We start from the raw sequence: 16,357 nt of genomic DNA, 5'->3' as shown, positions 1-16,357 counted from the left end.
TGATGTGATTTGTTTGATATTTGATGTTTTTAATCTGTTTTTTCTTTTCTATATGGTAATTTTATCTATTCCTCTTTTAATTGTTATTATCTTAGAATGTACGCCTTAGGCAGGCTTTTATTTACTCCTAATTTTACTGACTTTGTACAGCGCTGTGTATAATTGCAGCGCTATAGAAATAAAGTTTAATAATAATAATAATAATAATAATAATAATTCTGACTCCAACTTCTTGAAGAAAACAAAAGCCTTGTTCATTTTGTTTTTATTTAATTTTTAAAAAATTCTAAGTAATTGCAATACCATTTAAATACATAGATTTACAAATATGTCCAAAACAGGACTAAAATATTCTTTGAATATTGTGCTTTCATAGATACATAAGAAAATTAGCATAGAAAAATACTTTACAAGGAATACACTCTAATATATGGATAAAAATACACATTTAAGTAATGCATTTCATTTTCATATCATTCAAAATGCATAGGAAGGGATACAAGGACCATTTTTAAAGCCTTATTAAAAGTTTTCATTAAAAACCTATTTGAAGCCATGTTGAGCTTCTGCCATTTTGAGAATATTGCATATAAAACCTCCTTTTTCTGCTCAACTGTCAATGCTCTGCAGCTTCTTTTATGGCACGTTATCTAGGTTATGGCAGCAATGGTATGGAATATTGCATACTTTGAGAAGAGAAAATGGCTACAGCTAGAGACAGCCCAATGGGACTCCATGCACATCTTAAGGAAATCACTGATACTTTGATATGGCCCAGGAAGGGAAACAGCAAAAGAAAAAGAAAGAAAAGAAAAGAAAATGAAAGAAAGAGTAGATGCAATCATAGCTTGGCTTGAACTCAGACTTGGCAATCAGCCCTGAATCAACACTGATCTAATGGAGGAGGTTCCCAACTGTACCAAAACGTGGCATCTTAATAATGTATCAAATAAAATATTAAAAAAATACAACACAAGAGAAGAGCCAGTGTCCCAGATCAGGGACTTATTAAAGTTCCCAGGGAAGGGTCAATCAAATAATCATCACAATAAAGTGCTATTTCAGAAGACCCAGCACAAGCAATTGGACTGGCCAGAGACATTTGCAAGTCCTGACATTTTTACCATGTGAAAGAAGGAGATTACAGCCTTGGTTGCAATCCAACTCATTTGCTGTAGGCAGATGATTGCACAAATGTGTGTGTATCACACCCATGATCACTACAAGGGGCTTTGGTCAGGGAGGCAAATGTAGGGCTGAGGGGTCACAAAGACATTGTGCTCACAAGCCATGGATGAGAAGGTAACTACTGAAAACAGAGGGCTACTACTATGGCTGTTTACAAAAGGCTGCCAAACAGTATCATCATCAGTGATTAAGAAAATGTACACATTTGTACTTGCACTAAAACGGCCCACAGAGGGTGCACTTGGAGACACAACATCAATCTAGCTGAGGATGTCTCATGCTAAACAGTGACAAAGGGATACAAGGTTTCCCCCCTTCCCATGTTCCACAAAAAATTAGGGACAGGGCAAAGAGCTGGATGCAGCCCACATATGAGAAGCAACCAGGGAGAGAGTGAGCTTTCTGGTGCCCTATATCAATCAGCACACAGATTGACTGGTTTCTCAGGATAGCTCATGTCCTGTAAGTTGTGCTCTATAGTAAGTGTTTTCTAAAACAGTTGATGAAGACAAATTCAGTGTTGAATTCAAACAGTAGTGAAAGTGTTGCTGCTGTATTCCTCAGATGTGGCTCAAGGTGTGACAAAAAGAGAAAAGAGCTACATGTCTGAGTGCCATCTTCTGTGAGGATGTACTCAGTTTTTTGTAATAAAGAAAAATCGGTGAGTGAAATCTGCTCACATTGTTAAGGGAGTTTGGCATGGCACAGTGATCTGCAAGACACTGGGAGAACTGTGGATGGGGAGAGTCAAGGTTCTTGCAGTGGTTTAAGAAAAGGGTGTGGGATAGTGCAGGGGAGGTTTTCACAGAAACAAGGGACTCTTTTTAAAGATTTCACTGTACATGATTTAACAAAGCAAACAACAAAAATAGCACCATGTATCCAAGCCCTTCAGACTGGGGCAAAGAGGTGGCCTATGGCCTATCACCCCGTGTGCCAGAGAAGCTCATAGCATGAGCAAAGGATGTTCTCTCACAGGTGGGATGCCCTGGGTTCAACTTTCTTGCTGTCAGACCTCCAGTCCACCTTTTCTGTTAAACCCAAGGCAAAGCTATTCCATCAGACTGAGCTTGGACCATCAAGGCCAAAATTGTCAGGCTTCAAGAGATTACTAACTAGAAACCCATTTCTTCATGGCAAGTTACGTCACAAAGAGTACGCACAAATATCAGTGCAAAAGAAAACAGGGGAGGGAAAACACAACAGACACCCAATAATCCCGTTTGCCCCTCCCAGGCCCTCAAAGACAGCTGACACCAAATCCACCTATCATCAGAGTGTCTGTGTATTGGCCTTCACCTCCACACCCAGGGACTGCTGTCCTGGCAAATCTCTGTGGTCATCTAACTGGGCGTTGGCCATGAAGGCCAGGGGATTCCGGCTGATCACCAGGTCCAGTTTGTCTCCTGCTTCAGATATCAAAGGAACAGCCAAGCAACAATCCAAGTCTCTTGTTCGGATGCGGTTTACCTAAAGGATGAGAAGATTCAAGATAGGTTCAAGAAAAAACACAGAGAAACAGTGGTCCTGCTCAAGCATGAATTAAACCTCATATGAATCCATGCTTATGCAGGAAAGTGCTTAGCTTTGATACCCCCATATTGCCACTTCCCTTACACTGAAAAGTAACCTGTCTGATGACAAGATCCTGTATAAATAGAGTGTCTCCCCATGAACACAGACACTGGAAAAATGACAGTTTTGCTTGCTTGGGAGACTCTCCATGTGATCACTGATTTCTCCTGAAACTTACTACTTTAAACAAGAAGAAAGTTATGTTGGAGGAGGAGACGGTGCCTAGTGCTCTCCTTTTTTGTGTGTTGATGCAAACTGAGTAAGGTCTGGACAGGACTAAAGAGGAGACGGCAAATGCGAAACTGGAAAAACAATTCTTTCATTGCTTTATTGCCTTGTAAAGTAATCTTATGTCAAGGTCAAACATTTAACAGATTGCACTACAAGACCTCTTCTACATCATATAAAACCCAATCAAACTGAATTGCACTGTGCTATTGTGGAATGATATAGAACGCATTCCTAGAACCATTACGTTCCTGCCCCACTTGTGCAATTGCAAGAAACATCATACTGAATGATTTCCTTTTTCTGGGACACTTCTTCTGATGGGAATCTAACATTAAGTCAGTGAGGGTGAACTTTTGAAATCTCAGCTGGCAAATGAGATCTAACAAGTTTGCAGAAAGCACAGATGAAATGATTAGGGCTACAGCATCTAGACACCACAAGGGGTTATTTTATATTCTAAATGCCTAAGTGGGAGAGGCAGGTTTTTGTCTTTGCTTTTGGAAAGACAATGGACAGATCCCAGCAGACCAGATGCCCCAGGGATCAAGCCAGATATCTTGCATATCTAAGAGCTTACCTGTTAGATTGCTTCAAACTTTACTATCCAAAAGAGTCACCCTTATTCCAAGATAGTAGTTTTTTTGACACCAAGATCTGGACTAGGACTTTCTAAGTCCAAGTAATCCATTATTTTCCCTGTTATTTAAAAAGACCCTGCCAATCACCCTTGACTCATATACACACACTCCTCTAAATAGCAAAACTGACAGGCACTGAATCAGGCCACTGGGTCATCTAGTTCTTGGGGGTCTGCACTGACTGGCAACGACCCTCAGGAGTCTTTCTCACCTCTAGCCAGACACTCATATTTGGATGTATTTGACTGCAACTCTGAACATCGTCAATGTTCAGTAAGGGTAATGGGAGCAGAGGTCCAACACATCAGGACGGCCCTAGATTGGAGAAGACTCCCTTAGATCACCAGAGTAGTTGACAGTCCTATGGAAGGATTTAATGCACATCCACAGAAAACACTTTTGTGCTTGCTCTGGAGGCAACATTCCCAGCATTCAGCAGAAACAGGGCTGCCAGCCTAACTAATTCTTTTGTTTTCTCTCTTTCCCTCCCTCCCTATCATTTTTTTTTAAAAAAAATCTTTTTGCTGCTCTTTCTCTGGAGACCAAAGTCCCATATGAAAAGTAATGTAATGAAAACAATGTATATGCTTAATAAAACAATGGTAACTTATTAATGTCACAAGTAATATTAATTGTATATACTCATGTACAAGTCGACCTCATGTATAAGTTATAAGTTGAGGGAAGCTTTTAGAGCCAAAATCATGGGTTTTGATATGACCCATGGACTTCTGGTATAACCTGTGGGCCTCTCCTGACCACCTAACACCACTTACCTAGTGCTAGTGGAGGTTTTAACATCAGATTGGTTTGGAAAGGGAATGGGGTGTTTGTTTGATGGGGAGAGGAGGAGGTGGTGGTGGAGGAGGAGGAGGAGGAGGAGGAGGAGGAGGAGGAAAGGCAACATCAGATTGAGAAGGGAATCACCTTATTCCCCCCCCCCCCTCCACTCCTGCCTGGCAGCTCTTTCAAAAATCACTGGCAAGGCACATGGAGTGGTGCTTTTTCCATGACCTTTTTAAGTATTACTGCATTGACCTGTATATAAACTCTCATAGGATTTTAGGGTCAATTTTTGGGCATAAATTTCTTGACTTAGAGTCGAGTATATACAGTAGGTACTTGTGCAAGTTACTTTTAAGGAACATTCAGAGGCACTTTAGAGGCATCTCAGTTTTTCCTGTTTTAAAAAACAAAACAGTGGCTTCCCAAGCTCTGCCCTAGTCTGACATATCAGGTGAACTGCAGGTTGGTATAAGTCCATCTCCTCTGTTCTTACATCTGATCCACTTCTCTCTCTCATTGCAGACAGGCTAGATTCCCCCCCCCCCACACACACACACACAGTTGGTTACAAAAATGTATAAGTGGAAGATTCTCCACAGAATGAACAAGTTTACTACAATCCCTTGCATTCTCTTTTTACTAGAATCTGTTGTTTTTATTACCTGAAGGACTCTGTCATAGGGCTTGAGTCCACAATGATCAGCTGGTCCATCTGGACGGATCATATTCACGTAGACGCCCTTTTCCAGCAAGCCATCTGAGACACTAAATCCAAAGTCTTCTGTCTCTGGATCCTTGTAAAGGGTCATCTATAGGAAAAGATATGTCTAAGGAATGGTACGGAAAGACTACATGGGGCAGGCTGCATGCACAGAATAAGGATCTACCAAGGATCTCATAGTAAATTTTCAATAACTTGAGCAAATGAAGGTTGAAGGATGCCCACTGTGTTCCACTGTCATACTTGTCAAACTAATTCCTGAAGAGACAGGGATTCAAATCTTTGTTCAACTATGATATTGAAGGAGCACACTAGCTCTCAGCCTGCCCTCATTTCAAGCCTACTGTTAATACAAAACAGGGGACAAGGACACAACATAAGCCATTTTGAGCTACAAGGAAGAAAAGGCAGGATTCAAAAGCAACAAGCAAATGAAAAACAGTTTAGGAAGTATTGCAGTAGGAATTTATTTTTCATTGTTTGTATCAGTCATATATACAGTATATTTCCCACAATTAGCAAGTGATTAAGCAACCTTTGGTCCTGTGCAAGGAGAAAAAGGAGATGCAAATCAAATCAAAAGGTTAGCAACTAAAAGGTTCTACTCATCATCACTGTGAATAATATTATGAATACATGAAAGACTATTTATAGTACTCAGATGAGATGATGGGTACAGCATGATCTGTGTTTTGTAAGTCTTTTTGAAGCTATGTGACAACTTGATCAGGCTCATGAGGCCCAAGGGCTAACTTTTCCTCTGGAAGACAAACTCAACTGCTGCTGAATTTGCTTCTGCGATAACAAAAATGACCCTCCTTTTTAAAAATCTGAAGACAAGATACCTAAAATTGTGTGCACCTTAGCTAATAGCATTCTGGACACTTCCTGGAAGTACTGTTTTCATCAGAAGCAAGGCACACAGGGTGCACATGCCTTATTTACAAGGCTAATAGCACTGTGGGATGACTTTCCAGAGTCACCAGGGAAACAAGGCACACACAAGACCAGTGGTTACTAACCTTTTCTATGCCTCACAGCCTTAGACTTTTGATTAATGTACACACCCCCTACAAAAGTAATTACAAAAGTAATACCACATTTGAAGATGGAGAAGTCCAATTTCTAATTTTTGAACCACAAATAGAACCACATACAATACTGTGGGTGAGCAAATTGAACTTTTAAAAAAGCTTTTAATACAGTGCAAAAAATGTAAATCTAAATTGAGCAATTGGATTCTTTTATTCAGAAAAAATGAGTGGTGATTCATCACTGAACAACACAAGCTACTCTTTTTTGCACCCCCTGAAATCCCATCTCACACCCGCTGGGGTATGTGGACAGCCCAGGTTGGGAACACCTGCACAACATGTATATGTGTGATGGGAAAAAAGAGGTTAAAAAAAAGGAAGGCCTTGGGGTGGGTCAAGGGGGTGGCTACAAAAGCGAATGGAGGCTGGAAGTGACCCACATGTGGCCAATTTCTGAACTGAACAGCTCAAGCTTGAGTACTGAATTGAAGAATCATTAAGTGCCAAAGCTGATCCAGCAGGGCCATTTCACAGAAAATGTGTGCAACCCCTGAGAGCTTGCTAAATACCGTATGCATTTACCTACCTAGCTCCAGCTGATTATTATGACTATTTCAAAAGAGCACCATTTATTAGCCAGAGAAAACTGAAAAGACCTCTGGCTCTGTGACCAGCTTTTTCTCATTAGCAAGCAATGGGATAATCTTGGGCCTTTCAACTTCCTTTCTCTCAATGGTTTGCAAAAAGGAGGTTTCTAGTGTCAAAACCTGGCATCTTTTGATGTGCCAAAACTAGGTTTCGGGAGGCTCTGAACAGCTTCAGTTTAACCATATCTTGATCAGAACCATCTTTTCATCCCTCCTGTGTTACTGGCTGTCTAGTAGGTCTCTCAGTTTGAACCCAGTCCATGTGCTAAATCCAGTCCTTATCTACAAACAAACAGAAATAAAAAAAGTCTCCAGTGACACATGGGTGTGTGTGTTATCCATTAGCTAGAATATGCCATGGAAGCCTAAAGAGGCAAAAAACAAAGAGTCAAGCAGCCAAACATTTAAGATATTGCTATATGCAATTTATTACAAAAATAGGCAGAATTGACAGTACTGAGATTGAACCTCAAAACCTCCAAACCCAGTATAGATGGAACACAGTGACAAAACAATAGGGATAAGGTGAAACTATTCTGTTGAGCAAGGAAAAACGCTTTTAGAAATAGAGATGAATAACTTTTCAGAGCAAGCAGACAGACTTTAATTTTTTTTTAAAAAAAAATCTTGGTTTGGGTAGGTCCCCCCGTCTCCCTAACACACACACACAATGCCATGTAGAAGATGGAACGAACTTGTTCCCCACTGCTAAGACATGAACCAATGGGGTCAAATTACAAAGAAAGAGATTCCACGTAAACATTAGGAAGCACATTTTTTACTGGTTGATAGTGGCATAGACTCCCTCAGAGAGTGATGGACTCTCCTTCTTTGGAGGTTTTTAAGAAGAAGATGGAGTGCTATAGTTGTATATTCCTGCATGGAGGGGGGTGAATGGCCCTTGTATGCCGTTCCAACTCTATGATTATATGAAGATGATACTATTATTGTGTGATTTTAGCACTGTGGGTTTATATTTGAAAAAAGCTGCAGCCATCAAGATCAAAAAGTCAATTGAACCTTCCTGATACAGCTTTTCAGGGGTTTCTGCATGGTGCTTTTCTTCATTAAATAAACCAGTCAATAAGCTGATAGCAACAAAAACCAAACAAGGAGAGAGATGTTTATATATTCTGGGTTCCTATGCGTACTGAATAGTGGGCGTGAGCCAGCCTTTCTGTCAAATATCAGCTCCTTTTTACAATAACTCAGGATAACAAAGTTAAATTATGCTTGAAACATAATTTCATTCTTTTGGAATGTAAATGGAACTGTTTTACTTACTTTTATGAAGTTAAGTGCATACTTTATAAAAGAACTTGGCAAAGTTACTTTTCTGTACTCCAGCTCCCAGAATTATCCAGCCAGCATGCCCCAAAAGTAACTTTCTCAAGCTCTGCAATAAAACCCATTTTGCCCCATATGCCTAAGCATCCACCAAATATATCTATGAAAGCTCATGCTGCCACTTCCATTTTAAATAACTCTCAGAGGTGCTACAACATCTGTCTACATGCCTAATCACCAGTTTAGCTTAGTTCCTGAACAAATTAGAGTGCTAAAAGTGAGAGTGCAGGTGATCTCAGACTACTGACTATGTTGGCTAGGGCTGATGGGAACTGCATTCAAAGTACATCATGAGGGCCACACATTGCCCTATCCTCTGCCAGGGAAATACCTAAAAGTGGTAGTGAGGCACCTCCCTTTGGTATCTATCACCCCCAGTGCCCAGAAGTAGAAATGTTCCGAAGGGATTTCTCCTTTTCCTCCCTGCTTTCATTTCTTGGCTGCTGAGAGGGGAAAATTGTACTGGAAAGCAACAGTGAGGAGGAGGAGGAAGGCCAGGTGTTTGGCTGTGAGCCTTGGGAGGTGATGAACCTCTCTGACCCCTGCTGCTGACCAATATCACAAGTTGAAAGGCAGCAAGTTTGTGAACTAATTCATCTAACTCTGGGAAGCAAAATCAATATCATTATGCAAAAGGTCATTTGGTCAGACACAGTGTACACAGCACTAAGCCACATATTTTTGTTGCAAACCAGTGATACTGTAGCTGTAGACCAGCTTGGCCGAAATTCAGGAGGAATTAAACAGCTTTCCCAAGAAATATCCCCAGAAATTTCTCAGGGGAAAATGTGGAAGACAGGTGCATAGAGGGGAAAAATACTATGGATTACCAGTGGTGGAACTTCATCCTTTGTGGGGAGCATGACTTTACTTGGCTACTTAAATATCAAAGCACAAAATATTGCAAGGCAGAGGTTTGATGGGATATGTCTCATCTTTCCTTGCTTCTTATGGATACATGGCAAGGATCAGGGGGATGCTCTATCTGGCAGAGCACATTTGTATCCTCTAATCATGTATGAGTGTGAAAACATTCAGTGTTGCAGTAGCATGAGGCTGCCCTTTGAAAAGACTTTTTGCTTGAAACCTGGTGACTCAACACTCACCTTGAGGTTTCCATATTACAAAACCTCATCTGACTATTAGGCTATCTGGCTAAGTAATGTTAGTAAATGATGGCTCTTGAAGGATTCAGACAGGAGTCTTTCCTCATCCCAAATGGAAGTGCTAGGGACTGAAACTTGTGTGTGGAAAGTATGTGCTCTATCAATGAGCTATAGTCCTTTTGTTGTTGTTGTGTGCCTTCAAGTAATTTTAGACTTATGGCGACCCTGTCACAGGGTTTTTGAGGCAAGATTTATTCTCATGGGTTTTGCCTTCCTCTAAGGCTCAGAGTGTGACTTGCCCATGATCACCCAGTGGGTTTCCGTGGTCGAATGGGGATTTGAACCCTGGTCTCTAGAATCCTAATCCAACACTCAAACCACTATGCCATGCTGGCTCTCTTAGTCCTTTTTCCTTGTTGTCACAACTCAAAAAGGATGTTGATAAGCTGAAGCGTGTCCAGAAGAGGGAGAATAAAATAGTGAAGGTCTGGAAACCATGTCTTATGAGGGGAGTCTTAGGGAGCTGGGTATATTTAGCTGGAGAAGAGACTGTTAAGAGGTGATATGCTAGCCCTGTTTAAGTATACGAAGAGGTGTCATGTTCCCTTAGGATGAAAGTTAAGGGATATGCTTAGCATATATTTAGAAGAAGTGCTCCCTCAAATGGTGAAAGATGTCTGTTTGTCATAGCCTGGGCATTATTTTCTAATTGGCCATTGGATTGTAAACATTGTCTTATTTTACAAATCTGATTGTTCAGGTTCAATGAGAAAAGTGTTAATTACAGGGATTGGGCATCTACTTTGACCCCCAGATTCTCATGTATAGGCTTCTGGAGCGCTCAGGGAACATGGGGATAAGACACAGCTGGGAATTATGTATTCCTCCAAGTATTGTTGAACTACAAATTCCAATTAGCCCTAGGCAGCATACCCAATGGTGAAGAAGACTGGGAGTTACATTCCATCAGTATCTAGAGATCTGCAAGATACTCACCCTTCTAAATAAAGAAAACATGAAAATAGACTGAGGAAGGAGGAGGAGTAGGGAAGGTGATTTGCATGTGTGGTGTAATTATGTGGGAAAACACAATAAAATAAAATTGGCTTTTCAATCAGGCCAAATCTTTTCAGCTCCCGCTAGAAATAAACTATAAATCTTTGGCAGGCCTTGCTTCCATATGCACTGTTAATGAAGTAGAGCAATTCTTTTTTCCTTTTATTTGTGGATGTTGTCCGATAACCTTTTCTTTTCAATATATTGTCGAGGGTTTATTTTTTTTTAGAGAACATAAAGTTGAGAATAAATCCCCTAAAGAGCACAAGATAGCACTACCATATGCAGTATGCATTCTGGGAAAATGGGGAGGTAAAAGAAAAGTAAATCTGGGCACTGGATATTAGGGGTGTTTTCTTACATCTGTTCTCAGTAATAGTGACTGAAAGGCCATGGGAATGCTAGTTGTACAAACCCATCCACCCTACCCAACATAAAAATCAAGGAAGTGATTTTAGGGTAGCATAATAAATGAGCAAGTTTAACATTAATCTTACCTTTAAGACTCTAGAAGTGAGAGGTTGTTTAGCTTTTCAGTAATCCCTCTTAACCTGACTCCAGAATGAACCCTCTGTCATTTAAATAGTGAGTGTTTGATTTTTAACTAAAAGTCTGAAATGCTTCCAGCCACCTAAAGCCTTTTAGGAGAGGCAGAAGTAGCATTCTTCTGTACGGGAGGTTAATGGACTGCATGCCATTGCTACTAGGTGAGATTAGATATTCCTGATAACTGCATAGAATTTGTATGCTGCATCTCAGGGTTTCACAAGTCTTTCAGAAGTTCTGGTAAATAATAAAAAGAAGGCGCACTCATGGGTCCTTTATTTTCATCCTTCCCCCTTGCCCACCCCCAATAAGATCAAATTTGGGTTGTCCTTTGAAGACCCTGAGGAGGTCACCATGCTATCTGTGAAATTCTCCTTCTGTGTGTTCATCGCTCATTAAAAAAAAATGATTTGTGGGTATGCACTCACTTATTCGCAGTCATACGTATGTCCAGTCCTGAGTCATACTCAGAATTTGGGAATATTACTTTTATGGACTATGACTATGAGTTGACATGAAGGAATGTCATGTAGATGATAGAGTGAACTTGTTTTCTGCTGCTCCAGAGACTGCAGCACAAACCAGTGGAATCAAATTACAAGAAGAGATTATACCTAAACATTAGGAAGAACTTCTTTATTGTAAGAGCTGTTCAATAGCAGAATAGACTGACTCAGAAAGTGGTAAACTCAGAGTCTTTAAGCAGAGGTTGGATGGCCATCTCAGAATCCTCCCACCCAGTTTTCCCAGCTCTGCATAGAACTGCCAGACTCCTTTTTCATGCAAGCCTCTGTGACTGAGCTATGGCTTATGCCAGTCATGCTAGATGTATGTAAGTGCACTACAAGGTTGTTGTGGGAAGACATTAATCCCCTAAATATGGAGGCTTCTGTAGTCATGTGCTTAAACATTTCTCCCAGACAATTTAGAGCGTAACTGCTGGCATACGTATCTTCTGAAACTGTTTCCTTCCAATTCTTACAAAACCCCTTCAAATCGTGTGAGAGTCATCCTACCAAAAATTTTACTTCAGGGCTTGGCAACTTGTGGCCCCCAGATATTCTCAGATTGCAACTCCTAACAGCCTAGCTGGCATCACCCAAGGTGTGGGATGATGGGAGCTGAAAGAGACCCATTCATTTAAAAAGTATTCCAAGCATATACACACCTTGTGCAGTTCAAGAGGGGTGGGGGACATGATTTCCTGGATCTCTTCCTTCATCATCTTAATATCCATGTTCCTGTCATTCTTCTTGGTAGGAGTGCCATTGCTGTTCCCTTGACCATCACTTGAGCTTTTGGAATTCCCTTTCCTTGGTGGGCTCAGTCCTGATTGGTTAACAGAGTTTATGAGCAGCTTGCCCCCATCAAGGCCCAGATTGTGTACACTCCCAGTCATGATGGATGCCTACACAGAAAAGACAGACAATAATAGCAACAACAACAAATAGAAGAGTAAGGCCCAACACAACAACAACAACAACATTGTGAAGCTGGTATTTGTACTTGACATGATAAAGTGTCACCAACAGCAAAGCCATGGAAAGGGCACCAGAACTGGGGAGGAGGCAGATTCTTCTTTATAAGATTTCATGGGCTGGGTGACATGAGGGCACATGGCCACATGTGCCAATTTACTATCCCTCACTGAAGTACCAAATGAATGGTATCAGGGTATGCATCCATCTACTAGCTTCTGGGCACAGTACAAGGTGCTGGTTATCACCTATAAAGCCCTACATGGCCTGGGTCCAGTCTACTCCTCCCATACAATCCTTCCCGTACACTCTGATCCTCTGGGAAAAACCTCTTACAATCTAGAAAGACTAGACTGGTGGTGACCTCCTGGAGGTCCTTCTCTGTCACCGCTCCAAAAACTTGGAATGACCTGCCAGAAGAGATTCGCCAATTATCCTCACCCGAGGCTTTCAAAAAGGCGACAAAAACCTTTCTCTTCCAGCAAGCCTTCCCCAATTGATAATGTCCAGAACTAATTGAATCCCCCTCCTTTTATTATTTTTCTTATTTGTGGTTTGTTTATTAATTTTGTCGTATTGTTATGTATTTTTAACCATGTGTTATTGTTTAATTTTATACTTGGGAGGGAGGGTTGGGCCGGGGTCTTGTGGGGCTTGTTGTTTTTATTACTGTATATTGTATAAACTTTGCTGTTACCCGCCTCGATCCTCAAAACGGAAGAGGCGGGATATAAATAAATATTTTATTATTTATTATTATTATTATTATTATTATCTACCATTATGGCATCCCCAGCTACAGCACCAAATGAAGATTTTCCACCTGGAACTTCATCTGGGGGACTTGGCTTTGGTGCTCCCTTCTGTTTCCTACATGGTGAAAAGGAAGGAAGAGCAAAGCACTACCACCCAGTACTTGCAAATGGTGGCGGAGATCACAGGCAACTTTGCATCTCCTCCCTCTTTTCCTTGTCAAGAAAGGGAAAGAGGAGGGCAGCCTGGAAGAGGTAATGCTCAGTGTCTCCAGCTGGTGAGATGGAGTCCATGGATGCCCTTCTCACTAGCCTCTTGGGACAAGAGTTGTGGGAGGGGGCAGGGTTTGCCCAGAAATGCCTGCTGGCCAGATGATGACACTGCAAGCCTGTCTAGGCCCATGAGCCAGGGATTTGTTTCTCCACCCTTACATCTCTCTTTCTCCCATCTAATTCCAATGTTGTATTGTGATAGAATGAGATGGTAGCCCCTGTCCACACTCTTGTAAATTACTTGAATCACCTCTCTCTTTCAAAAACAAACAAAAAAAGCAGAAACAGAAAAACACAAGCTGGCAAAACAAATAGATTCAGAAAGATAACAGTGTTCATTTGCTCATTTTTGCTATGGGACTCTGTTTGCTATGAGATGCTGTTGAATTGCAATTTCTCCTCAGCCTCAGATATTTTGGCCACACATCATAGTTTGCATGAAACTGGTCCACATTGTCACAGTATTGTTGCAAGGAAGATGAACTCACTATGCAAAGGGGAACTCTCTTTGGGTCAGATTCTGATGTGACTTTGACTACTGAAAGAAGCTAGAATGCAAATTAATTTTCTGCAAGGCAGAGGATGAAACTCCCAATTTCTGCCTGAAGTGATGTCTGTAGGGAGTTCTTAGCATCAGCAGGAGGAGCAGCAGTTATTTAAAAAATGAAGAACTTTACAAGGAATGGCAGCATAACTTTTTAATTTAGATTTTGGGGAGAACATGTACAATCTGCCTGTGTACCTCTTTTTGTATTCTTCTGTTATCCAGTAAGTTTGTACATCCGTGAAAAAGAATGCACACTATAGATCTCTAGTGATGTTCGAAAGGAAAGGCACATTATTAAGACAGCCCTATCCTAAGGACTAATTGTGGCTATTGATGTAAGGGGAAATGTAAAATGTCATGTAGATACAACCTTTGGCCTCTCTTCAATCACAACCACAGAAGCAAAGCTGAAAAAGTGTCAGAGGCAGCATAACTATATATCAGTTCCTTGGGAACACAAGCACTCATGGCTTGCTTGTGGGCTTCCCAAAGGCAACTGGTGTGGGAAAGGTTTGGTCTGACCCATCATATATTTTTTCTTACATTCAAATGGGAAAACTTACTAGAAGTGGTAGCAACAGAACAGCTCAGCCACCTCTCTTTTCACAAAATTAATTTACCTCAATTTCCCTCAAAAGTTCAGACTGGCCGCATGTTTCCAAGTCCTCCAAAGCTTCTCCAAAAACACGCCAAAAATTATCCTCATGTGCGGTCTCAAGGCCATTTTGGCGGTTGGGATATCTGTTGTAACGTAGGAACCAAAGATTGTCAGCACTCTTCTGGAGCAGGACGGAAGCCGTAAGGCTACAGCAAGTGGCTCACCAGTAAAAGCAGAGACTTGGCAGAGTCTTCATATACAAAAGCAAACAATATGAACTTTTCAGGCAAGAAAGAGAGTCCATATACAAAACCTCCATGCACTTTCACTAACGGGGCAAAAGTCCTTCAAAAGGAAGAATTAAACTGGTGCAGTAATGTCAAGTTCAAAAGGGTAAATAAAAAGTGCCTGTAGGAAGATTGTACGTTTAGGAAGACGTTTTGGTGAAATAGAGAAGTAAAAGAAAAAAAAAGGATGCATTATGGGTAAACCAGGAGCCTCAGAGACTGTTAGTACAAAGGCGGATGGGACAGAGTTCAGATCTGAGACACAGAACACCTGAGAAAAGAGAGAAAAACACAGAGGGTAACAGACATGGTGAGAGAATGATAAATACATTAGGTCTCCATGGGAGTCTATAATGTAAAAAAAGATGTATATAAAAATGATTTTTTCCCTAGACTAGGCAAGCAATTATACAATCTAGACAATTACATACAGAGGACTGAACAGGACCTATATGCAGTCTGTATAGCATTTAGCGTTTACATTTCTGTACCGCTTCATAGTGAACTAAAGCACTCTCTAAGCGGTTTACAACATGTAAGCTAATTGCCCCCAACAATTTGGGTACTCATTTTACCGAGCTATGAAAGGATGGAAGGCTGAGTGGACCTTGGAACCCTTTGAGAGTGAACTCACAACATTGTGGCTGCAGTACTGGCATTTAACCACTGCGCCATCAGGGCTCCTTATGTATATCTCATCTCTTATTTTCATGGGTTGCCCTTTCAATATGTCTGGTTTTGATTTAGTTGTCGGTCCCTTCTCCTTATATGAGATGGGGAAAACATCTCTCCTGAAGGAGTGAAAAGTACTAGACTTGGTAATATCCACCCCTTTGTTGCTAAGTAGCAGGCAAATCTTTTCTTTCTTTCCTTAGATACTGTTTCACATTTCCTACATTCGGTCATACCAGTGGGACCAATATATAGAATCCAGGAGAGGGATATGCAGTCAGAATCAGACTTGATTACTCAATGTCTTGAGTTTAAATGGTTGGCTTCATATATGGAGAGCACATGGACTTAGTTACCACCCGAGTGGCATCCTTTAGTGCATTATAGAAGTGAATAGCTATCATTTTTTTTTCTGTGGGGAGAAAGTGAAGCTCTGCTACAAGGACACTGTAGTGGGGAAGATAAAATCTGTCCTTCATCCTGAATTTAGGGTTCCTGGCCCTTGTTGACAGGAAGGCTATACAGTGGTGGAATGTGCTCCGTTGCATCATGCACACAACTTATCTTTCTGATTTGGCCTTTTATAAATCTTATGTTTTGCTAGCACTTTGCATATCAGCAAAACCTGCTTCACATTTCCATGGGGGGGGGGGGCTACTCCCTTGGATGTTTTGGTATCACTTCTTAGATCTCTTCAGGGTAAACAGCAATTAAAGATGAACTCAAGTCATATGAAATGGTTTTGGAAACTCATGCCAAGGAAAATGATTTTTGTTTTAATGGGTCAACACTACAAAGAATTGTGACACAAACAGAGGGAATGTTGAGTCAAAGGTTGGGTTTTTAATTCTATTTTATGCAATTATTCTTCCACC

The 16,357-nt window shown here is 40.9% G+C and overlaps 1 protein-coding gene across 1 annotated transcript in view; it reads right to left on the bottom strand.

Annotated features, from left to right (window-relative positions):
- Positions 1–254: 254 nt before the first annotated feature.
- Positions 255–16,357, bottom strand: part of GRIP2 (glutamate receptor interacting protein 2) — a 610,766-nt gene continuing 594,663 nt past the window's right edge. Inside the window, 4 exon segments of the mRNA XM_042448529.1 lie at positions 255–2,658; positions 5,081–5,227; positions 12,044–12,283; positions 14,546–14,666. Of these exon segments, the coding sequence (XP_042304463.1) occupies positions 2,461–2,658; positions 5,081–5,227; positions 12,044–12,283; positions 14,546–14,666 (706 nt within the window). The 3' untranslated portion in view covers positions 255–2,460.

This window comes from Sceloporus undulatus, chromosome 2 (assembly GCF_019175285.1).
Source record: "Sceloporus undulatus isolate JIND9_A2432 ecotype Alabama chromosome 2, SceUnd_v1.1, whole genome shotgun sequence".
In the NCBI taxonomy this organism is placed as follows: Eukaryota; Metazoa; Chordata; class Lepidosauria; order Squamata; family Phrynosomatidae; genus Sceloporus; species Sceloporus undulatus.
Note: the sequence above shows the minus strand (reverse complement) of the source record. Positions and strands in the feature narration are given on the sequence as shown.